The 26,478-nt window shown below is 36.4% G+C and overlaps 1 protein-coding gene across 2 annotated transcripts in view; it reads right to left on the bottom strand.

Annotated features, from left to right (window-relative positions):
* Positions 1 to 534: 534 nt before the first annotated feature.
* Positions 535 to 26,478, bottom strand: part of LOC149829423 (myosin-17-like) — a 65,948-nt gene continuing 40,004 nt past the window's right edge. The window contains exons 28-39 of one of the 2 annotated variants that reach the window (XR_016433703.1): positions 3,841 to 3,921; positions 3,492 to 3,662; positions 3,239 to 3,391; positions 2,958 to 3,150; positions 2,688 to 2,828; positions 2,547 to 2,617; positions 2,376 to 2,475; positions 2,248 to 2,304; positions 2,112 to 2,168; positions 1,922 to 2,002; positions 1,328 to 1,410; positions 535 to 1,255 (exon numbers count right to left, since the gene is read on the bottom strand). Coding sequence is in view for 1 of the 2 variants with exons in the window: in XM_090015930.1 (XP_089872056.1) it covers positions 1,132 to 1,255; positions 1,328 to 1,410; positions 1,922 to 2,002; positions 2,112 to 2,168; positions 2,248 to 2,304; positions 2,376 to 2,475; positions 2,547 to 2,617; positions 2,688 to 2,828; positions 2,944 to 3,150; positions 3,239 to 3,391; positions 3,492 to 3,662; positions 3,841 to 3,921 (1,326 nt within the window). In the remaining variant the exon portion in view is untranslated. Of the gene's footprint in view, positions 1,256 to 1,327; positions 1,411 to 1,921; positions 2,003 to 2,111; positions 2,169 to 2,247; positions 2,305 to 2,375; positions 2,476 to 2,546; positions 2,618 to 2,687; positions 2,829 to 2,943; positions 3,151 to 3,238; positions 3,392 to 3,491; positions 3,663 to 3,840; positions 3,922 to 26,478 lie in introns of both variants that reach the window. The other variant, XM_090015930.1, reaches the window with a different exon arrangement.

A 26,478-nucleotide genomic window follows, 5' to 3' on the forward strand; every position in this document is an offset into this window, starting at 1 on the left:
ACGCACGCCCTTCTGTGGTTCAACTTTTGAGATGTCGAGGGGCTCCAGACTCTCGACCCTCTATCCCAGACGAGATGGCCTCAGCCGCAAAGGGCAGGCCCATAGAAGACACGAACCTTGAAACACTTCAAGCAATTCCAGCTTTTAACTTCTGCCACATCTGGAATTGCAACTTAAGCTATGTTTGGGAGCTTTGCAATGGGATGGAAACAGGGTTTCAATGTCTTGCCAAAAATATTGTTTTGCCAATGTGAAGTAGAAAGATGGAGTTGACAAAAACACCTGATCCTGAAAGGTGTTGAAATGTGGTGTTGGGGCTGCCAACACCATTCCCAATGCATTGTTTCAGCAACACAACTGCTCCCAAACAGCAAGAGTATGAGAGCATGACGGAAACTACAACGCAACCTCTGATTCAATTCTCCCAAACATAACCTTAATCTAGTTATAAAATAGGTGGAGCTCTGTTACAAATTTTGAACTACAAATACTCGTTATCATCTATGGGAAAAGCAAAGAAAGAGACGCCAGTCAAGCACAACATATTAACATTACATTACAAAGGCTGGAAGCCCCCTCCCAACCTAATGAATAAATACAAATTACAATGTTTATGGCCAAAAAATGTGGCTGCTGATGTAGCTACTGTCATTGGACCCACAACTTACAAGAATCAACCACTTCTCGATTGCAATACTAAAAAATACAATACAATACACCAAACTACATGAAAGACCATCTTGATGAATGGGCGAGCTGAACTTGCATAACCAGCAAAAGAAATTTTCCGAGCAAAAGCTGTACATGGTGCAGTCTTTCGGCAAGGATCAAGATCTTTTAAATATTAATTTTCACATGCACACACTATATCTATGGGAGGATTACGTGGGACAAAAGATTCCAACCACCCGAAGAACTGACATCCAAGAAAAACCAAACCAATTCTATGGGAAATGAAAAATAGATGGGAAGATGTCATTGGGCCTTTGGACTGGAATGAGGGATTCAGAAAATGTGGAAAGACCGTGATGAATTGTATTCACAGGTGTTGCTAAGTAGAATTGGACCATGAGAATTTATGAGATTCTGGGTGAAAGGATGAAAAGGCCATTAAGAAAGTCTTCTTCGGGCTCATTCCTTACGTTGCAATAAGAAGACAAATCCTGAATTCTCACGGATCAAGGGTGGTGGGTCAACATCTGATATATCGATCTGCTGCATTGACTTGGAGATTTCATCAACCGAAAACGGTATGCTGCATAAAGTTGATATTGTAAGAAAACATTACCCAGATAAGGTTCAGACAGATTTATAGGAAAGCACTTACCTGGAGTCATCATCCAGTAGAAAGGAGCTGCTGACAGCATTATTAGTGTCTTCAGTCATCAGTATTCGCATATTTGAGATAACCTACCACAACAGAGGACCTTTTCATGAATCCTCAAAAATATTGGTATCGTCATAGGCGAGGACACGCATGACACTTGAGATTGATCAAAACTCAAAAATTGATAGTTTGAGATGTAAGGGAAGACTCAGAACAACTAGATATTTCATAATCAAAAGAGTGAACTCACTCTAGCTGCACGAGGAGTATCAACTAGAATGAAGATTTGAAAATTTTAACATAGGGAAGTACTGGAAAAGCTACAACAAATAAACAGTATAAATTTGCAAAATAGGGATGAGCCAACACACGAGCCAGGATGCAAATCTTGACTCAGAGACCAAGTTCAGGTCATTGGTTGCCAGGTGCTCGAAGACATGGTAGAGAAAGGTAGACCTCCGCGTTCTAGGTTTCTTTGATCCCATGAGTCACATTGTGACTTAAAAGAGATAATCAGGTGATTAGAGGTGCATGTCAGCTGATCATGGATCAGAGATGGGCAACAACAATTAGACCGCAGGTTCTAGAACTTACATCTGAAGACACACTATGTGTGCCATATTTGTCGTCCCAGTACATTGTACTAATTCTGTACAACTGTTGTATGCTCAGTACCTGATGTTGGCATGAGAAACAATGAAAATGAGATGAGAAAAAGAAACCGAAGAAAAGAAGCTCTATGTTTATATATTAAATTAAAAAAAAAGAGATAAAATTAACTCACTGGACAAAGATCATTAGTGATTTCTTTTAATGTCTTCTTTGGCTTTTGATGTATAACCTAAAATAGTTCACGATTTTAGTAAGTGATGACCCAAAGCAAGACATCCTTGCACAGAGCAATACAAGAAGAAACTCACAAGGAATCCAACTGCTTGTCTTATATGTTTGAGTTCATCCCAGGCTGAGCCTGCATACTGCATTCATTTCATTGTTACAAGTGACCTCTTAAAAATTGAAAAAAATAAATCAAAAAAACAATGCCAACCTCTTCTGTGGCATCATGACACCACTGTTCTAATTCAGCAAGTCCTGCCTTCACATATTCCCCATTGCTAAATGAGCAACACTCACGCCGCAAAAGAAGACTGCCACAATGAAATAGAAGTTAAATACACGAGTTTAAATTTGCAAATTATTTAGGTTATCTTTTTGGTACCTGTTGAAAAGTTGAACATTGATAAATGAAAATGTCTGGGTGAAAACCTTCCGTACTAGGAATGGAGGTACCTGTAAGTTCCAGGGTGAGAGGTTGATGAAAGAGTTTGTCAAGATCACTGAAAAATAATAAGCTACTCACATAATTAGCCCTCAATATTTTCAAGAAATTGTTCAGGTTTTTTACTATGCTTTGCCAGTGAGCAATCAAAGCCTGTTGAGCAACAGCATTAGCTTGAAAACGAGAACCTTTCACTAGACTTGCTCTAGATGTCCTTGGTGCCTGTAATCAATCTGAAACATATAAGCAATGGGAGGAAGACCATCCCTACAAACTAGAAAGTAATAGAAAGTTTGCAAAGATGTTGAATCACAAAGGCTTAGATGCATTGAATCACCTGTATACACAGACCTAGCAAGGGAGAGCTTTCCTTCTTCAGATTGTCACGAATCATCCCATAGATTTTCTCCAGATAAGCAGTAAGTTGTTGTTTGAAGAGCAAAGCTGGATACTTGGCTTCAACCTGACGTAACTCATTCAGGCCACCAATCATCCGACTGCTTAGATATGATATCCCAGCACTCTGAGGAGAAGCACGAATACCCTGAAACATTTTCAAATAAATGAAACATTACATGCATGAAGTACTTTAAAAGACAATTTATACTCGATCAAATAAAAAGGATTCTTACTTGAGACATTCTACCAAACAAGGAAGCAGCTGATCTCCTTCTCTGTGGAGTCATGCTAGCTGCTCCACTTGCTTTGAGTGTGTGTTGAAGGAGTAACAATAAAGTGGATGAATTGGACAACCAATATGCTAATGTATCATTGTTATCTGGTGCCTTAAGTACACAAATAGCAAATGTCAACAGATGAAATATTGAGATTGGAACTACCAAGAATGTAACATATTGTATCATACAGTACAGAAACCTATAATACCTCAATAGCTGAGCCTATTGTCTGAATAATGCGATCAAAAACACTAGTTCTCTCAACTTCAAAGGACCTCCAGTGTAGAAGGCATTTGTATATAACACAAGCAGCAATTGGTCTGGCCCCCGTGAATCCCAAGTCTTGTGAGATGCATTTGATCAACAAATCCTGGTTTTCCTGCACAATGACACAGAGAATCAAGAATAGGTCAAAGTGGTAGACAAGAAAAGACTACTCGTAAGGTCTCATGTATTAAAACATGTTGCATCAAAATTCTGTATTCACAATGACAACTAATGCACCAACTTGCAGCAATGTGTAAAATGATTTTATATCCTTTATCAAAGGCACCAACCTGTTGTTTTTCATTAAGAGACTTTTGTGGCTTCTCCTCAACTTCAAGATCCTTCATGTTTGGCACAGCATGGTTTGAATCCTGACAAAATTCTTAAGATTGTTCATAAGAGGCTATAAATTATCATTTAACCGCCAATTTATCTATTTATATTGTAATGAAACAAGGTGTGCACAAAAACAATGCCACCAAGGGGCTACAAGATGCACAATCACAAAAGCCACTTATGAGCAAAATACACAAAGCCACAAAGGGCTAACACAAAAGATAAAAATATAATCTTTATTGAGTTTAAATGCACACAAAATGCATCCATTACAAGGGACTCAAGGTCTCATATTTATACACAACATGGGGAGTGAGGAGATCCCAATATAGCTGTTGGGAGTGTTTATATATATATATATATATATATATATATATATATATATATATATATATATATATATATATATATATATATATATATATATATATATATATATATATATATATATATATATATATTCTTCTTCATGTATTTATATCAAAATACCCGATAGGGGTATTTTGGTTATTTTATTGTACATTTTATTTTTCTTAGGATTTTCCTTTTCTTAATTTTTTGTATTCTTTTTAGTTTTTTCTTTTTTTACTTTTAATGTATTGGGACCCCAATTATTTTGGGATGAAGGCGTAGTTGTTGTTGTTGTAATGTATTGGGACCATTGGGGGGGCCCACTCTTATCCCAACCACTATAATGGGAGCCCCAGTGGCCCCCCTCTATGAGTTCCTTTTTTCCTATAAATTGAGGGTCTCTCCCTCATGTAATCAAGCTTTGTTCTCTCTCTTTTTTTACTCATCAATAATATTTTCTTTGCCTTTTGGCATTTGCCTCTTAGTGGGCTTGTGTATTGTGCACATTATGTGCTTGTGCTAGTTGGCTCTTTGTTAAACTCTTCTAAGAGTTCTCTTGTAATTTGTACTTCTGCATTCTTCATTACATGGTATAAGAGCCAATTGGTTTCTTTGTAATCTTGAAAGTATTTTTAAGATCCTTGTAAGTTCTTTCTCATCTCTACCTCTCTTCTTCACCATGGTGCACGAATCAAGAGTTGAGCTATCCTTCAAGCTCAATGGTTCAAATTATTTGATGTGGGCATCGGCTATGGAGAACCATCTTCGTGGAAAGAAACTGTGGGGCTTCATGATGGGGACCACTCTTGAACCAACATTGAAACTCACCAAGATCGAAGGTGGTGTTGAAAAGGCTCTTGATGGTGAGGATCGCATTAAAGCTATCAACAAACATCAAACCAAGGTAAAAGATTGAGAAAGTAACCATGCCAAAATTTTGGCGTTATTCATGAACAATGTTGACATAAAGATTTGTGCCAACATTCTCAAGTTTATAATAGCCAATGAAGCTTGGTTCTTTCTTAAGAGTATGTATACCTAAAAAGGATCTAGCTAGACAATTTTTTTGTCAAGAAAAGATTACATCCACTAAACAAAGGGAGATGAGTGTCCGTGATTATTTTAGTGTTTTATCTTCCCTTTGGGATGAACTTGCTCTTCTTGAGCCCAAGTGGGTGGCTCCGAAAGATATTGAATTAAGAAGGGAACAAATTGAAAAAGAACATTTCTTTCAATTTCTTCATGGGCTTAGACCAGAGTTTAAACAAGGGCATCCCTTCTTCATAGAAGGGAGGCCTTACCTATTGAAGATGCCATTGCCGAAGTGTGCCAAGAGGAAACTCGTCTTGATATGACTCATAAAAGTGATGAAATCTTGGTCGTTACAAGGCCGGGATCCAATGTTAAGCCCTATAGGCCTCCTCACTTTGCCAAAAATAATGGCTTTAGAAAAGATGTTATTTGTCACTATTGTAATGAACCGGGTCATATCAAACTGGTTTGCCCTAAGCTTAAAGGAAAGGTAGTTGCGGTTGGTGAAAATGTCAAAAATAAAGAAGAAGCAACAATGGACGAGACATTAAGGATACTCTAAATCAAATCTCGAAGGCACTTCAACATCTCCTTAAGTGTTCATCTACTTCGGGTGCCGCCATCGCAACATCTTCATGTCCTCCAGGTATGTGGATTTTGGACTCCGGTGCTTCTTTTCATATGACACCATATAAAAACAACCTTTCTAATGTGTATTCCACCCCCACAACATCTTATGTATCAACGGCTGACGAGACTTCTTTGAAAATTAAAAATATCGAAACACTTGATTTAAAACATTCTCAAGATTTTTTTGTTCCAAAAATCAATTTAAACTTATTTTCGGTCTCTCAAATTACTGATCATGGTTGCAAAGTATTTTTCTCACCTAAAGATTGCACCATGCAGGATCTCCAATGGGAAGCTGATTGGGCAAGGCCATAGGAGGGGTGATCTATATTTTATGAATTTTTTGACTTTTCCATCCAAGTCTTTTTGTAATTTTGTAAATGTCAAAAGTATAGAAGTTTGGCACAAGAGACTTGGCATCCAAAATTTTCAAAGATGTCTTCTTTCTCTTTTTTGGGAAATTCTTGTAATGAAAAGATTATGACTTGTAAAGATTGCATCTTTGGTAAATTAAAAGTCATTCCATTTCCTCAATGAAGTTTTGTCTCTTCACGACCGTTTGAATTGGTTCATTTCGATGTTTGAGGTCCTTCTCCTATCATGTCTAAGGGAGGTTTTTTATACTATGTAATTTTTGTGAACGATTTCACTAGATACACATGGATCTTCTTTCTAAATAAAAAATCCAATGTGTTTTCCGTCTTTAAAGATTTTCATGCAGTGGTTAAGAATAAATTTCTAAGTAATTTATCTATTATAAGATCGAATTTTGGAGGTGAATATATGTCAAATGAATTTAAAACTTATTTACGACAAAATGAAATTTTTCATCAAAGATCTTGCCCTAACACACCGCAACAAAATGGTCTCGTGGAAAGAAAACATAGGCATATTATAGAAACAACTAGAACTCTCTTAATTTCTAAAAATATTCCAAAGTCACTTTGGGTTGAAGCCGCTTTAACTTCAACATATCTTATCAATAGAACTCCTTTGTCATCTTTAAAAAATGTTTCTCCTTTTGAAAAACTTTATAATATGTCTCCAGATTTCAAAAGGCTAAGAATTTTTTGTTGTAAATGTTATGTTCTTACTTACAAAAATGATAAGCTTTCTCCAAAGGCTATTGAATGTGTTTTTTTAGGTTATGGTGAAAAACAAAAAGGATACCGATGCTTTGACTTATTAAATAATAAACTTTATATCTCAAAAGATGTTACTTTTCTTGAATAAGAAAACGATTTTGCAAACAATGAAACAAAAGAAAACATTAACTATTCTTTCTTATTTGATTTACTACCCCGAAAAGATGAATCAAATCTGATTGAGACTCTTGAGTCTTTCAATAATGTTGAAAATCAAAATGAACAAGCTTTTAACATTGAAAGAAATGACTCTAAAGAAAGTTTAGATGAACATGTAAATAATACTCAAGTTTATACTAGAAGTGAAAATCCTCATCCATGTACTTTTGACAAATTTTCTCAAAACATGTCGTTAGAAGAATCATCTCAAAGAAGGTCAAATCGTATCTTTAAAGCACCAAATAGATTTGTGTCTTGAGTCTTTTTCACCACATTTTAGAGCTTGTTTATTAGCCATCCACTCTTTTTATGAACCATCTCATTACAATGATGCTAAGCAATATGCACATTAGAATGAAGAATGCACTAAAAAAAAGCTCAAACTTGGGAAATTGTTAATCCTCTTCAAGGAAAGAAACTCATTTGATGTAGATGGGTTTTTAAAGTAAAAACCAAAAGTGATGATTCTTTAGAAAGATATAAGGCTAGATTGGTAGTCAAAGGATATGCGCAAGAGTATGGGGTAGATTATAATAAGACTTTTGCCCCAGATGCTCGAATGACTAGTTTTTGAGCCCTCATTGCAATAGCATCTATTACAAAATGACCTATTTATCAACTTAATGTTAAAAATATTTTTTTGAATGGAGATCTTGGTGAAGAAGTTTATATGGATCCTCTTCCTGACATGAATTTAAATGAAAAAGTTTTGAAATTAAAAAAGACTTTATATGGTCTTAAACAAGCCCCAAAAGTTTGGTATGATAAATTTAACAATGTATTAATTAATTTGGGTTTCGTCTCTTGCTATACTGACACTGCTCTCTTTGTTAAGAAAAGAGGTGATTCTATTGTAATTCTTCTTCTTTATGTTGATGATAAGATCATCACGGGAAGTGATAAGCAGGGAGTAAATGACATTAAGTCTATATTAAAGAAAACTTTTGATATGTCGTATTGAGGTGGCTTATTCAACTTGTGAATACATTTTATCCCAAATGAAGCTGGTCGCGGACATCTTCACTAAGTCGGGGATTTCAGATAAAAAGAAAGTAAACACTCTCGAAGTTATAAATGTTAAATTAAGACTTGAGGATAGTGTTCTACTTGATAATCCTACCCCTTATCATCAATTAATTGGATCTCTTACTTACTTATTCATCACCCGACTGAACATTGTTCATGCGGTTCATGCAGCAAGTCAGTTTTAGCAAGCTCCTACTACAATTCATATGGCTGTTGTCATGAGAATTGTACGCTACATCAAGAACATCATCTCAAAAGGGCTTTTCTTATCCTCTTCTTTATCTTTTGATTTAACTGCTTATACTGATGCAAATTGGGGGGTAATCCCAATGATCGAATCTCAACTACTAGATTTTGCATTTTCTTAGGGGATTCGCTTATTTCTTGAATATGCAAGAAGCAGCAAAAAGTTTCATTATCATCCACAGAAGCTGAATATCGTGCCATGGCAATGACAACCATGGAAATTGTATGGCTTAAAAGTCTTCTCTGTGATATAGGGATTCTCATCTCAACTCCATCAAAGATGTGTTGTTACAACAAGAGTGTGATCTACATTGTAAGCAACCATACTTTCCATGAGCGCACCAAGCATATTGAAATGGACTGTCACTATGTTCGAGATGAATGCCTCAGGATAACTATTACATTACCTTATGTTACATAAGAATATCAGTTGGCTGACTTCTTCACCAAGGCGCTTTCGACTCCTCGCTTCTTGTTCCTCCTTAGCAAACTTTCGGTTTTCTCCCTGTAAAGTTTGAGGAGGGGTGTTAAAATATACCCTATAGGGGTATTTTGGTCATTTTGTTGTACATTTTATCTTTCTTAGGATTTTCTTTTTCTTAATTTTTTGTATTCTTTTTAGTTTTTTTCTTTTTTTACTTTTAATGTATTGGGACCATTGGGGGGCCCACACTTATAGTTGTTGGGGCTCCCCAACGGTGATTAATATGATCGTTGGGGCTCCCCAACGGTGATTAATATGATCGTTGGGGCTCCCCAACGGTCATTAATATGATCCCCAATGGGCCCCCTCTATGAGTTCCCTTTTCCCTATAAATTGAGGGTATCTCCCTCATGTAATCAAGCTTTGTTCTCTCTCTTTTTTACTCATTAATAATATTTTCTGTCTTTTGGCATTTGCTCCTTAGTGGGTTTGTGTATTGTGCACATTAGGAGATTGTGCTACTTGGCTCTTTGTTAAACTCTTCTAAGAGTTCTCTTGTAATTTGTACTTCTGCATTCTTCATTACAGGGAGATCCCAACGGTTAGAATTCTAGTTGTTAGGAGCTCCCAATGGCTATATTGTCAAGGACAATAATGCCCTTGACAATAAAGCAAATGACAAATAGAAAAAATAAAAATAGAAAAAAAAACAATTTAGCCCCTAATGGGCTGTTCCTATTATAAGTGTCAAAAGGCCAAAATACCCTTGAAAGGTAAAACATATTACAGACACAAATATATATATATATACCCATATTCTAACACCCCCTCAAACTCACGGAATCACAATCAAGAGTTTGCCAGGAAAAAAGTGGAATCTGGGAGAGGGTAGTGCCTTAGTGAAGAAATTCGTCTCAGAGGGTACATACGGTAAAGTCATGGTCTTATTCAGGAATTCTTCACGGACATAATAGCAATTCATTTCAATGTGCTTTGTTTGCTCATGAAATGTATGATTGCTTGCAATATAGAGAGAGTTCCTGTTATCACAACATAATCTTGAGAGTTTAGTTACGTAAACTCCCAAGGGTGTCAACGGACCTGATTTACCCGGACCTGACCTGAACCAAACCCTATAGGGTTCGGGTATGGTGATAAATAAGGAGACCCGATTAAGACCAGGGTCCAAACCCAAAGGTAGCCGGGTATAGTTTGTGAAATTTTATACTAGAACCGGATCTGACCCGAGTTTCAATCAAGATCCGCAATTTCTTAACATAAAAATGACAAAAAATATGGTTTTATAAGGTATGGTCTGGTTTTGCTTCATGTAGTTCTTATTGGGTCCGGGTATAGTTTTTCTTATAGTGGACCCAATTAGACCTAGGTTTGGACCCGATACCATACCCGAAAATATGATCCAAGTTTGGTTCCACCTGGGTCCGAACTAAACCTGACCCGTTGACATCCCTACTCCCAAGTCTTCTAGTAATTGTCTCAACCACACCAATTTAGAAGTTGTAGTGACCATAACATGATATTCGGCTTTTGTAGAGGACAGAGACACCTTTTGTTATTTTTTGTATCTCCAAGATATCAAGAAATTACTTACAAAAATATAAAATTCTATGGTTGATCGACGATCATTTACATCTTCTCCCCAATAACATCTAATGAGGATAAAGACGATAAAAATAAACCATGGTTAATAGTATTTTTAACATATCTAACTATCCTTATTACAACACTCATATGTGCTATAATGGAAAAATGTTGAAATTGACTAGCAGTATGAATAGCATGAGCAATATCAGGCCGAGTAATAGAAAGGTAAGTTAGAGCGCCAATCATTGTGCTATATAGAGTTGGGTCTTTCAGAGGTTCTCCATCATCTTTCTTTATTTTTGCATTGATGACCTCTGACATGTAAACTCTTTTTTCATCAGTAAGACCTGACCTTTCAATTATCTCAGTTGCATACTTAGTCTGAAACAAAACATACTCACGGGGTGAATAAATCACTTCTATTCCAAGAAAATATCGAAGAAAACCAAGATTTGTCATATCAAAGATGTTTTTGAGAAAATCTTTGATATAATTAACTCTCTATTTATCACCTCCTGTGATAATCTCCATGTTTATCACCTCCTATGATAATCATATCATCCAAATAAATGAGTAAAATGATAATACCTGCATCAGAAGACTTAACAAACAATGCAATATCAGTATAACAAGATCTAAATCTTAGTTGAACCATTACATTGTTAAAACAATCATATCAAGTCTTAGGAGCTTGTTTTAGACCATACAAAGCCTTTTGGAGACGAAGAACTTTCTCATATGTCAAACCTAACCCAGGAGGTAGTTCCATATAGACTTCTTCATTAAGGGTTCCATTAAGAAAAACATTTTTAACATCAATTTGAAAGATAGGTCATTTTCTAATAGATGCTATAGTGATGAGAGTTTTAATTGTGGTCATCCTTGATACTGGAATAAAAGGTTTTCTGGTAGTCTATTTCATATTGACTAAACACTTTAACTACTGGCCTAGTGTTGTATTTTTCTAGTGTTCCATCACTTTTAGTTTTGATTTTGTATACCCATCTACACCCTATGGTTTTGTTTCTTGTAGATAAGGAATGAATTTCTCAAGTTTTAGCCTTTTTTAAAGCTTCTAATTCATTATTATGGTTTCAATCAATTTATGATGATTTTTTGCCTCACTATAGGAGGATGGAGGATGATTCGACATAGGAGTGAATGGCCATAAGACAAGCTCTATAGTTGGGTTCAAATGACACATAGGATACAAACCTACTAGGTGCTTGGGATATTCCCGTAGATCTTCGAACACTAGATTTATCTATGTCTTGACTTTGAGAATACCTCTCTAATGCACATGGTAGATGGTCTTGAGCACGACGAGAATACATTTGTATTTCATTGTGAGGTTCAATAATAGGAATATCCAAGGTTGTCCATATCATACCGTATCATATGATACATATCGTAACTATGAAGAAAATTTATATGATATGCACATGGCGTACTTAAAAAGGAGCCAAAACGTAATCTTTTCATTTTTGGGTTTTAAAGACCTCTTGAGGGCCAACTCCCTCATTTGTGTAGAAGCTATTAGAGAGGTATCCACACACCCTAGGACTCGTGAGAGCAATTTGGGGATCAACCTGTGCGCAAGGATGAGGGATTTTGTGATTTCATGAAGAGTGCATTTCTACCATTTTTCCACTCAAGGAAGTGGGTTAAAGTAAAAAAAACTCATTCTTTGCTTCTTATTGAGCTTTTTGGGGGGAAGATGAAATCAAATGGTCTGGCATGGCAATGGGGCACTCAAATAATGAGTGAAAACCTGTTGAAAATCAAGTGCAACTATTGCCATATTGTTATTCAGGGTGGTATCTCTCGGTTGAAGCATCATTTAGCTGGGACACATCTAAATGTTGCGGCTTGCATGTCAAGAACTTTGAAGGATGCCGTGAAATGGCAATACCAGCAATTACTTACTGGTTTGAGAGAAAAAATATAAGAAAAAGAGATGAGAGGTAGAAATGAGGTATGTACAGCCCCAAGAGGACAAAGATGAGCTCCCTACTTCTGATCCTACAGACCCTAGCATAGCATTATAAGTAAGAAGTTCTACAGTGAAGAGAAAATGTGTGGTTAGTGCTAGTAGTAGTGTTGCGGGCAAAAAAAAAAGAGAAGAAAGAGTACGAGGGAGTTCTTCGAGAGAAAGTAGATCTAGAGGATCTATTAAGAGCTTTTTTCATCCTAGGACTGCTCCTATGGCACAACCCGGCATTCGTATTGCTATGACTCCTCAGCATTTAGTCGAGCAGGCGAATGTCGCGGTTGGGAGATGGTTTTATGATGCATGCATTCCTTTTAATGTAGCAAATTCATTTCATTTTCAGGTCATGGCAGATGTCATAACCAGTATTAAGCCTAGATACAAGATTCCTTCATATCATGCTTTGAGAAGAAAGATTTTATATGCTAATGTGAATGAAGTGAAGGCTTATTGTGATGAGATGAGACAGTCATGGAGAGAGACTGGGTGCAGCATTATGGCAATTGGGTGGACAGACAAAAAGTCGAGAACTTTCATAAATTTCTTTGTCTACTGCCCCAAAAGAACCATATTTTTAAAATCAATTGATTTTTCTGATACGCCCAAGACAGCATATATATTGTGGAGGGTTTTTTAACAGGTTATGGAAGAGGTTCAGCCTCTAAACATTATACAGTTCATTACTGATAATGCAACGAATTATAGTGCAATAGGTAAAGAACTAGCAAAAAATTATGTGTCATTATTTTGGACCCCGTGTGCTACCCACTGCATAGACCTCATGCTTGAGGACATTGGCACCATGGATGAGAATGAGATAGACATACAATTGAATGCGGCCAAGAAATTACAAAAATTATTTATAATCATGAATGGCTTTTGAACTTAATAAGTATACTAATGGTGCTGAGTTGATTCGCAGCACAGTTGCTACGAATTTTTTGACAGTACAGAGTCTTGTAAAGAATAGAAGTGCACTTAAAAGATGTTTTCTTCAGATGAGTGGAATGCATATCCCCATTCCAAAAAAAAGAAAGCCAAGAGAAATTGTAGATATTGTATTTAGAAATGAATTTTAGGATTCATGTGTTAAGTTGTCAAGAATAAATATATCTTTGGTGAAGGTGCTTCGAATGGTTGACAGTGAAGAGAGATCAGCTATGGGTTATCTCTATAAGGCATAGTTGGCAAACCCGACGAGTCGACTCAGGAATCGCCCGAGTCGACCCAGATAGGACCCCAACTGGGTCACGATTCAGGACTACCGATCCAACCCATTAAATAAATCTTTTTATCATGTATTTTATTATTTTAATGCATAATTCTTATATAAAGTCACTTATTATGAAGAATTTAATATTGTTCAATGGAAAATTTTAATAATCACGTATAATTATATGTTTTTGCAACTTATCTATTGACATATTAGCTTGAAGTTTAGTTATTTTCATGTCTTATTCATGTGTTGTCACTATAAAATATAGAGTCCCGACTCGTCCGAGTCACCGAGTCAACCCGCTGATTCGATGACCCAATAGGAGTCTGATCCGAGCCCGAGTCACGAGTTTGCCAATTATGCTATAAGGCAATGGATATGGCAAAAGAGGTCATTAGAGATAATTTAAATAGAAAGAAAAAATTGCATTTTCATATATGGAACATCATTGATCATAGGTGGATTGGGCAAGCTTCATCAACCACTTCATGCTGCAATGTATTATTTAAATCCTGCATTTAGATACTCCCCTACATTTAATGTGAACAGGGAAGTCAACAAGGGTCTCTTGGATTGCATTGAAAGGTTTAACCCTGATTATGGCACTCAAGGTCAGATTCATAAGGAAATAAAATTTTACGACAATGCATTGTATGATATGGCGAGACCTGCGGTAATGTGAAATTGTACCACGATGCGCCCAGGTAATTTATTTGTTTATTTCAATTTTAATTTCATATTGTTATTTAGTTATGATGTTTTGTATGATTTGTATCAGTTATTGTCCTATTGATTTCTCATTTTCTTGTTTTTTTAGATATGTGGCGGGTTAGGTTTGGAAGTGGTGTTCCAAACCTAAGAGCTTTTGATATTTGAATCCTAAGTCAAACATGCAGTGCAAGTTGATGTGAAATAAATTGGAGTGTCTTTGAGTAGATTCATACAATGCAAAGAAACATATTAGAGCACAAAATGCTCAATGACCTCATATGCGTTCACTACAACCTAACGACCGAGGCAAAGGTAATTTTAAATTTATAAAGTTTATTTGTTATATTCATGTGTTATTTAATGTTTTTTTATGCATACAAAACTCAACTAATTTTAAATTTTCATGTTATCTTTTTAGGTAAATACAAAAGTTGTCATCAAGGACACATAAAGAACAGTTTGATCTCATCAATTTAGAGAACTTCGATGTATTTGATGAATGGGTTCAAGAAGAAGCAAACCTCTTGAATGAAGAGGACATTCAATGGATAAATGTGGAGGGAGCTCAGAACGTAGATGACGAAGACACCACGTATATTGGACATGATTTGAATGTCGAAGGAGAAGAAGAAAATGAAGATGAAGAACAAGAATAAGATAATGATGATAATGATTATTGATGGTATTTCTTAAAAAGTTGGTTATGTATTGTAATGTGTAACTCTTAAGTATTCATAAACTTGGTTTTTTTGCTTTTTGATGAATCTTGTGGCATATTCTTAATTAAAGATATTACTAATTTGAATTGTTCTTGTGAGATTTGATGTGTTATGATTTTTTAGAATTTCTTATGATTTTTTTAGAATTTTTATGTTTTTTTAATTTATGATTTTTTGCAATACGATACGATACAATATGAAAAGTAGCTTATTTTGGGCCCGAACAATACGGGTTACGATACAATACATACAACCTTGGGAATATCACTTTCATGAGCATCATGAGTGTCATCATTGTCACTCTCATGCATATCATGAATATTATTATTTTCATTCCCATAATCATCAACAATAGCATGATCAACAACATTATCATATACTAAATCAAACAAAAAAGAGTAATCACATGGTTTCTTAGACTCACTTTTTTCCAAAACCATTTTCTTTTCGAAAAAAGTTACATTTCTTGCAACATAAAGTTAGTCATTTTCAATATCATAACACCTAACACATTTTTGGTTTTCGGCATAGCCTAAGAAAACACAGGACAAAAAACATTTACAACAAAAGATTATCAATCTTTTATATTCATGAGAGATTTTAAATAATTTTTCAATAAGATAAATATTTTCAAGAATAGTAAAAAGCATTCTATTAATCAAATAGACCGCAGTAAGAGCGGCTTCAGCCCAAAACCTTCTAGGAACATTTTTGGATATTAGAAGACTCCTAGTGGTTTCAATAATGTGTCGATGCTTTCTTTTGGCTAACCCATTTTGTAGTGGGGTGTATGGGCAAGATCTTTGATAAATAATCCCTTATTTATCAAAGTAATTTTTAAAATCATTTGATAGAAATTTTCCTCCGGAATCAAATCTAAAAATTTTAATGGAGGCTTTAAATTGATTTTTGACATAACTATGAATTTTTTTGAAACAATCAAATATTTTAGATTTGAGTCTAAGAAAATAAATCCACGTGTTCCTACTATAATCATCCACAAATATAATATAGTTAGAAACTCCTCCTTTAGACATAATTGGTGTCAGTCCCCATACATCTGAATGTATTAACTCAAATGGTTCTTTAGATACAAAATGGCAAAGTCTAAAAGGTAGAGATTTCATTTTTTCGAGAATACAATCTTCACAAATTAAATCTCTTTTATTACAATTTTCAAGAAAAGGGAATAAATACATTTTTGACATACTTGGATGTCCTAATCTCCAATACCAATTTTCAATATCTTTCTATTTAACAAAGTTATAAAAAAATTGATTGGATAGTTCTAAATTGTCCATGTAGTAGAGATCCCCTCTTCTATGGCCTAGCCTAATCGGCTTTTCGGATTGAAGATCTCGTACCACGCAATCATTAGATAAAAAGGTTGTTGGGGTGACGTGCTTTGTCTTACCACATAAGACATGGGACTACTTAGAGTCCCTCTCCTATATTACTAAGGAAACCCCAAATAGAGTTTTTCTGCTATGTTACCAAGAAAACCTCACTGACGGTTTCTCTCTTTGTTTTGGAAAGTTAGTGTGAGTCCACTATGTAAAGAGGTATAGAGGGTGGTTACAAGGTGTAAATTTAAAGAAAGGTTCTTTAAGGGTTCTTTTCACAAGGGTGAAGAGTTGCTTGTTCAGATTGCAACAAGGGAGGAGAAAGAAGATGGTGTAGATTTCTATTTCGACTTGTAGGGTCGAGATAATCCGTATTAGTTGCATATTAGTGTATTTTCTCTTGTTCTTGAGAGCCCTCTAACATTACATACTTGTCAGTTTCAAACTCGTACTCTCCCCATAGACGTAGGCAGGTTTGACAAACCACATAAATTCAGTGTCTTGATTGCTTGATTATTTTCTTATTCTTTTATTACATCATGTATTTGCATGCTTTCCCCTCCCTCAAACTAGTATCAGAGCAAGACTTGATCTTAGGGTTTGTTTACGATGGCAACGAAATAATCAAGTGTGAAGTACGAGATTGAAAAGTTTAATGGGAAGATGAACTTTGGGTTATGGCAACGTAGAGTGAAAGATCTTTTGACCCAACAAGGGCTGATTAAAGCCCTCCATGAGAAAAGTAAGAAACCCAAGAATATATCTCATGATGATTAGGATGATGTATGTGAAAGAGCGGTTAGTACTATTCGACTTAATCTTGTGGATGATGTTCTCTATAATGTCATGAATATAGACGCTGCCCTAGACCTATGGTTGAAATTAGAGAGCTTATACATGACAAAATCATTAACTAATAAGCTTTATTTGAAAAAGCAAATATATGCTCTTCAGATGGTGGAAGGGTCGAATTTGCAAGAACACTTGAATGTCTTAAATAGGATCTTGACTTAGTTGTCGAGTCTTGAAGTAAACATTGAAAAAGAATATTGAGTTTTGTTACTTTTGGCCTCTCTTCCTCCATCCTACGATCACCTAGTGACCACTCTCTTATTCGAGAAGGAGACTTTTGAGTTGGATGAGGTTATTGTGGTTCTTTAAACGAATGAAATAAGGAAAAAGTCCAGCACCAACTGACCTCAAGGAGAAGGGCTTATGGCAAGAAGTGATTTGGGTCAAGAAAGAAGTAGATCGAAGTCACGGGCTCCTGGAAATAGGAATCAGTCAAAGTCGAGAAGAAAGAGCACTCTTGCTATTACTGCAAGAAAAAGGGACACTTAAAAAGGGATTATAGGAAGCGCAAAGAAGACATTGAGAAGAAAGAGAAAAAGGGCAAGAGATTAAAATAGGCAAGTGTGGCAGCCGACATAAATGAAAGTGATGGTACAGATCTTTCAGTTTTTGCAGGTATGAATCAATTCTCATATCACTGGATTTTGGATTCTGGATGTTCATACCATATATGCCTGCATAGATATTGGTTTGATACCTATCAAGATTACGATAGTGGTTTTGTTCGTATAGGTAATGATGTTGTGTGTAAAATCATAGGAATAAGAACAATAAAAATCAAGATGTTTGATAGGGTGATAAGAACCTTGACTGATGTGAGATATGTCTTTAAACTTAAGAAAAGTTTAATATCTTTGGGTGCTTTCAGCAACAAATAAAATTCTTAAGGTAACTAAAGGAGCTTTGACAGTCATTAAAGGCCAGTTGATAAGGAACACAATTTCAGGTGGAGCAGTTGTGACCATCAATGAAGAAGCTAGTGCAGATCAGACCACTCTTTGGCATATGCGCCTAGGGCATATGAGTGAAAGAGGTATGATGCAACTTCATAAAAGAAACTTGTTAAATGGTGTCAAGTCATGCAAACTAAATTTCTGCAAATATTGTGTATTGAGAAAATAATGTATGGTGGCTTTCAAATTTGCAAAGCATACGAGCCATGGCATCTTAGACTATGTGCACACAGATGTATGAGGGCCAACACTGGTTAAATCTAATGGTGGGGTTGCATATTTCATTACCTTTGCAGATGACTACTCAAGGAAAGTGGGTCTACTTCATGAAGAATAAAGCAAAGGCAATATTTAAATTCAAGCAGTGGCAGGCTGAGTTAGACACACAGACATGAAAAAGGATAAAATACTTGAGGCCAGATAATGGAGGAGAGTATAAGTCTAATGAGTTTATAGAGTTCTGTAGAAACGAGAGAATCACTCGTCACTTTACCACACTAAAGACACCTCAACAGAATGGTTTGGCAGAAAGGATGAACAAGACTCTTGTGGAAAGGGTCTCGCACTGTGAGATTGAATGCAAGATTAGAAAAAAACTTCTGGGCAGAAGCAGTTAACATGGCTTGCTTTATTATCAATAGGTCACCATCTAAAAGAATTGAGTGTAAGACTTTAGAGGAGATATGAACCGGTAAGCCAGCTGATTATTCTGTTTTGAAAGTCTCTGGATGTTCTGCTTATATTCATGTGCATAGTGGACAATGTTCCAAGTTAGATGCTAAGCCTAAACGATGTATCTTTCTCAGATATGAGAAGGGAGTGAAGGGTATAAGTTATGGGATCTTAATTCCTATAAGGTCATCATAAGTAGGGACGTTGTGTTTGATGAGGAGCATATGGTGAAAATAAATAATAAAGATTACATGCAACAGAAAGATGGTGAAAAGAAACTGGTAGTTGAGGTGGAGGTGGATGGGACTAATCCACCAACAAGGGAAGATGTGATTTCTTCTCAAGAAGCTTCTAGCACGGTTCAAGAGCAAGAACAACCCTATAGCTTGGCAAGAGATAGAGAAAGGACCCATAAAGCTCTAACTATTGGTGTAGGTGATTCATCATGCTATAAAAATGCTATCAACTCAAATGATAGCAATAAGTGTATGTTGGTTATAACAGAAGAGATGGAGTCACTCTATAAGAATAAAAGTTGGGACTTGGTGGAGTTACCCAAGGGCAAGAAAGCTATAGGGTGCAAGTGGGTGTTTAGGAAGAACGAGGCTGCATCAGAAAAATATGGTGATAAGTTCAAGCATTGCTTGGACTTGCTTAATGTTTCAGATTAGAAGCATGGGCCTCAGGGAGAGGGGGCATTGAAGGTGAAAGATTTTTTTTTCAAGGATTATGGCAAGCCAAACACAAGGTAGAGATTGTTGGGGTGACGTAGCTTTGTCTTGCCACATAAGACATGGGACCACTTAGAGTCCTCCTATATAACCAAGGAAACCCCAAATAGATTCCTCCTATACTACCAAGAAAATCTCACTGACGGTTTCCTACTTTGTTTTTGAAACTTAGTATGAGACCTCTATATAAAGAGGTTCCAAAGTCTGAATTTTAAGAGAGGTTCTTTAAGGGATCTTGTTCAAAACGGTGAACCGCTGCTTGTTCATATTGCAACAAGGGTGGAGAAAGAAGGTGGTGCAAATTTTGGTTTCGACATGTATGGTCGACATAATCCGTATTGGCTGCATATTAGTGTATTTCTTCTTGTTCTTGATAGCATTATAACATCGCATACTTGCTAGTTTCAATAAAAATTTCTCTCGTACTCTCCCCATGGAGGTAAGCAGTTTTGTCGAATCACGTAAATTTGATGTCTTGTGTGCTTGATTACTTCCTTGTTCTTTTATTGCATCGTGTGTTAGCATGCTTCCCGCACCCGCAAAGGTAACCTTACATCCATGGTCAGTTATTTGATAAATGGATAGGATATTTAAATTTAGTTTAGGTACACTCTAATGTTTGGGACATAAAACTTTTGATTTTCAAAAATGTTTCATCGATGGTTGAAACATAAGAATCATTTGAGAAAATGTGACATTTGTATAGTATGAACTCATTAGGAGTCATATGGAAAGAAGCACCGGAATCAAGAATCCAAAAATTCTAAACGAAGTCTACAAGTTGAGACAGCCGCACCAGAAAGAAAAGAAGCTTGAGCCTTCAATTCCATAAGTTGAGAAAGTGACACTTTTTTAGAGCATTTATCTACACCACTTTTCTCGCTAGACCCCATAGAGGCCACTTTTTTCATCTTTTCGATTTTCTCTTTGAGCAAAATGGCTTGATGTGGCCCGGCTCATTGCAAAAGTGGCATTATCTTACCACTCTTGTATTCATGGTCATTTGAGCTTCTTCTATAGTTATTTGAACTTCTTTCAAAGTGAGGAGGCTTGTAAGTCTTTATGTAATTTTCGGGCCTTGACATAGCAAGCACCAATTCTTCATCCTTGACAAAGAAGGGTTTTTTCAATCTATTATCTTCTATAGTTAGTTCTTCTAAATATTCAACTATGAAAGGAACATCTCTATGAAGAAAGGCCGATTTTTTTCCTTCACATTCGAGTCTAATCCCATTTACAAAGTGATAAAAATGCTCTATGTTGATTTGTTTTTCACGAAGCTCTATGTCTGGACAATGCCACTTAAGCTCTAGAAGAGCTAACTCATCCCAAAAGAGAGAAAGAGCATTGTAATATTCTCTTATACTCATGTCTCCTTGGGTCATGATCCTCACTTTCTTTTGGAGGTTACAAACATGGGCTATATCCCTTAGGGAGTATATATCTTTGAGGTACTTCCAAGCACCACTAACAAATTCAAATTTTTCCAAACTATAGCACTTCTTTATTTTAAAACTATTAATGAGTCATCCCATGATTTTGGAATGACCCATTTTCCACTTCATCCATCTCCTTTCGTAGTCGGCAATGGTTTGTTCATTTCTTCTCCTTGAAGCGTTATTTCTTTGTCATTTTTATTCTTGGTAAGCACAAGCTTTGGTTTTTTCTCGGATCCGTCCACCAAGCCCCATAGACCCTTTTTCCAAATTTTATGTTTCATTATGGATGCCCACATCACATAGTTTGTATCATTGAGTCTCACGGGTACGGTGAGAGTCACTTCTCTTTCATCCTCCATAGATACAAGAAGAGAGAGAGAGATAGAGAAATATAGAGAGATAGAGATTGAAAAGAAGATAATGAAAGCGGAGTTCTTTTGGACACCACAAGTTCACGATCATATGATCCACGATCTCACGTCCACTCAAACAAGCTTCACCAAGATCAAAATTGCGACAAGCTTTAATGCCATGTAATGAAACAAGGTGTGCACAAAAACAATGCCACTAAGGGGCTACAAGATACACAATCACAAAAGCCACGTATGGGCAAAATACACAAAGCCACAAAGGGCTAACACAAAAGATAAAAATATAATCTTTATTGAGTTTAAATGCACAAAAACTGCATCCATTACAAGGGACTCAAGGTCCCATATTTATACATATGGGGAGTGAGGAGCTTGTTAAAACATATGTAATAATACCATAATACCCGATAGGGGTATTATGGTCATTTCACAAAGTACCCCATAGGGGTACTTATTTTGTTTCTCGTATTTCACTATTTTTTATTTTTATTTTTATTTTTTATTTTTGTATTTTTTGGATACCGAAAAGGGGCCCCACAATGGAGTCGTTGGGGCCCCCAACGGTCACATATGTGACCGTTGGGGGCTCCCAACGACTCTATTGGGAGCCCCTTTGGTCTCCTCTTCTTATAAATAGGGGGAACCCCCCATGTATGTTGTATTGCTCTTGAGAGCTCCTCTTCAATAATAGTGATATTATTTTTCATGTGTGTAGCCTTTTTATAAGGCCCTTTGTATATCCCTTAGTGGATTTTCTCTCTTGTGCTTGTTGCATTTGTCCGTGTGGGACATAGTGAATGCTTTAGCATTCTTGGTTTCTTCCGCTTATTTCATTACATGGTATCAGAGCCATAAGATCTTCTAAAGGTAAAATCTTGTCTCTCTCTACTTCCTTTCTTTCTCACATCTTCCTTGTGTAGCAATGGAAGTCAAGATCGATCTATCATTCAAACTCAATGGAAAAAATTACATGATGTGGGCATCCGCAATGGAGAATAATCTCAAAGGCAAGAAGCTTTGGGGTTATGTAATGGGAACCGTTCCGGAACCCCAACTTAAGCTCACAAAGATGGAAGGAGATCAAGAGAAAGCACTTGAAGGCGATGCTCGTCTCAAGGCCATTGAAGATTATAATCATCAAATGGAAGATTGGGAGAGCAACCATGCAAAAATCCTTGCATGGTTTATGAATAATGTCGAACTTAAGGTATGTGCAAATATTGCAAAATTCCGCCGAGCAAATGAAGCTTGGTTTTTTATGAAGGGTATGTTTACCCAAAAGGATCTTGCAAGAGCTTATTTCTTGCAAGAAAAAGTAAGAACCACAAAACAAGTCGACATGAGCATACAAGATTACTATAGTGCTCTAAATCCTTTGTGGGATGAATTGGCTCTTTTAGAGCCTAAATGGGTATCTATGGAGGATGTGGTTCTAAGACAAAAACAAATGGAACAAGATAGATTGTTTCAATTTTTATTTGGGCTTCGTCCCGAATTTGAACAAGTGAGATCCTCACTTCTCCATAGATCCACGTTTCCTCCCTTAGAAGAAGCTATTGCCGAGATTACTCAAGAAGAGACTAGGCATAGCATGGGTAAAAGCATAGAAGAAGTTCTTGCCGTATCTAAACCCGGCAATCATGTTAAAACATACAAACCACCTCATTTTGGTAAGCAAGGGAGTGGTGGAAGAAAAATGATTATATGTCACCATTGTTATGAGCCGGGACATATTAAACCCGTTTGCCCAAAGCTAAATGGGGCATTCAAGCCAAAGGTGGCTTCCGTTGAAGAATCCACCACCAAAGAAGATGACGGCAAGAACGGGGATCTCAAAGACACTCTTGGACAAATCTCCTTGGCTCTTCAACAAATCTTAAAGGTCACTTCTTCCACCTCCGGTGCCGCCATTGCCTCATCATCACCTCCCGGTACGTACTCTTGGATTTTAGATTCCGGAGCTTCTTTTCACATGACCCCTCATGAAAATGCATTAACCAATGTGCACACCAATTCAAAAATGTCTTGTGTCTCTACGGCCGATGGAACTTTTCTCAAAATAAATGGTGTTGGAACTCTTGATTCTAAAAATGTTCAAAATTTCCTTGTTCCAAAAGTTAGAATAGTTCCAAAACTAAATCTTAACATCTTTTCCGTTTCTCAAATAGCCGACCATGGATGTGAAATATCTTTCTCATCCCAAGGGTGCTTTGTGCAGGATCTCCGGTCCTGGAAGCGGATTGGGCAAGCCCATAGGAAGGGAGACCTTTATTTTATGGATAATTTAATGCTTCCAAATACCTCATTTTGTACTTATGTCCAAGACAAAAATATTGAAACTTGGCATAAAAGGCTTGGACATCCAAGTTACTCTAAAATGTATCTTTTTCCTTTTAGACACAAGTTTTGTAAAGAAAAAGATATCAATTGCAAAGATTGCATTTTTGGCAAAATGAAGTCTACTCCTTTTCCTATTAGATCCTTTGTGACAACAAGACCTTTTGAATTGGTGCATTCCGATGTTTGGGGGCCATCTCCGGTTCTATCTAAAGGTGGTTATTCATATTATGTTACTTTTATTGATGATTATACTAGATATGTATGGATTTATTTTCTTAACTTTAAATCGGAAGTTTTTAACTTCTTTAAAGAATTCCATGCAAAAATTCAAAATCAATTTCAAAGTCAAATATCCATTCTTAGATACGATTCGGGTGGAGAATACTTATCAAATGATTTTCAAGCATATCTAAAACAACATGGCATTTGTCATCAAAAATCTTGCCCAAGAACTCCTCAACAAAACGGTCTAGCGGAAAGAAAACATAGGCATATTTTGGAAACCACTAGATCCTTACTCATTTCCTTACTCATTTCTAAAAATATTCCTAAAAATTTTTGGGCCGAAGCCGTGTTAACCTCCACCTATTTAATCAATAGGATGCCATCTTCAAAATTGAATAATATCTCCCCTTATGAAAAACTTTTTAATATGACACCCGACTACAATCGTCTTCGGATTTTTGGGTGTAAATGCTTTGTTCTTTTACATAAAAGAGATAAATTGTCACCTAAAGCAATAGAATGTGTATTTTTAGGATATGGTGAAAATCAAAAAGGCTATAGATGCTTTGATCATAAAAACAATAAGTTATTTGTCTCCAAAGATGTAACCTTTCTAGAAGATGAAAATGGATTTGACATATTGGAAAAATCAAATGAAATTGATTATATGTTTATCAATGATCTTTTAGAAGATTCAAATGATGACTCTTTGAGTCATCCGGAAATTTTAGAAAATACTCATGATTCTCATGATGATGGTGTATCACCAACTAATGGTGACAATCTCCAAGTATACACTCGGCGTGAGGAAGCCCAACCTATTAGTGCTTTAGAAAAATTCTTGCGGCTTAATGAACCCCTAGAAGAAACCTCCCTTAGGCGTTCTTCTAGAGAATCAATTCCACCTAATAGGTTTGTCTCATATGAAACTCTTTCACCTAAATATAGAGCTTGTCTAATAGCCTTGCATTCTTACTATGAACCCTCCCATTATAATCAAGCAAAAAGTATACCTCATTGGGTTGAAGCAATGAAAGTTGAACTAGATGCTTTAAATAAAGCTAAAACTTGGGAAATAGTTCACCTTCCTCCAAATAAGAAAGTTATAGGATGTCGATGGGTCTACAAAGTCAAAACAAAAAGTGATGGTTCCCTAGAGCGCTATAAAGCTAGATTAGTTGCTAAGGGATACTCACAAGAATATGGCATCGATTATGAGGAGACTTTTGCTCCCGTGGCTCGCATGACAAGCGTTAGAACTTTAATTGCGGTAGCATCATCTAAGAAATGGCCTATATTCCAATTAGATGTTAAAAATGCCTTTCTTAATGGTCAGTTGAATGAAGAAGTATATATGGATCCTCCGCCGGGAATCAGTGTTAACCAAGGTCAAACCCTTCGGTTATTAAAAGCCTTATATGGTCTTAAACAAGCCCCTAAGGCTTGGTATGATAGATTTAGTGCTATCATGTTACAATTGGGATTTCGCTCATGTTATACTGACACTGCTCTTTTTGTTAAAAATGCAGGTAATAGTATCATCATCCTTCTGCTTTATGTTGATGATATGATCATCACTGGCAATGATGAAAGCGGTATTCTTAAAGTTAAAAATATGTTAAAACATAATTTTGATATGTCTGATCTGGGTTTTCTCAGGTACTTTCTTGGCATAGAAGTTACATACTCTCCTCGAGGGTATATACTGTCACAGATGAAGCTTGCTGCAGACATATGCTCCAAATCTGGGATTTCAGATGATAAAAAGGTGGAGACTCCCGAGGTTATCAATGCTAAACTACGACTGGAGGATAGAGTTCTGCTGGACGATCCTACGCCCTACAGGCAACTCATAGGCTCCCTCACCTATCTGACTATCACCAGGCCCGATATTGCTCATGTTGTGCACTCTGCAAGCCAATTTCAGCATGCTCCTACATCTGTGCATATGAGTGTTGTGCTTCGGATCATTCGATATATTAAAAATACTTTGACTAAAGGGCTATTCTTATCCTCAATCTCTTCCTTAGATTTACTAGCTTATACTGATGCTGACTGGGGAGGAAACCCAAATGATCGAATCTCAACTACTGGCTTTTGTGTATTCCTAGGAGATTCGCTAATTGCTTGGAGGTGCAAGAAACAGCAGAAAGTCTCATTGTCTTCTACTGAAGCAGAATACAGGGCTATGGCAACCACTATAATGGAGCTGGTGTGGCTTCGAAGTCTTCTTCAAGATATGGGAGTCGAAATTACCGGGGCTTCGAAGCTTTGTTGCGACAACAAAAGTGCTATCTACATTGCCAGCAACCACACTTTCCATGAGAGGACGAAACATATTGAAATGGATTGTCATTATGTACGTGATGAATATCTTCGTGGGACAATAACACTGCCATATGTCACTTCAGA

The sequence above is a fragment of the Nuphar pumila genome, chromosome 8 (assembly GCF_984573655.1).
Source record: "Nuphar pumila chromosome 8, dmNupPumi1.hap1.1, whole genome shotgun sequence".
Classification (NCBI taxonomy): Eukaryota; Viridiplantae; Streptophyta; class Magnoliopsida; order Nymphaeales; family Nymphaeaceae; genus Nuphar; species Nuphar pumila.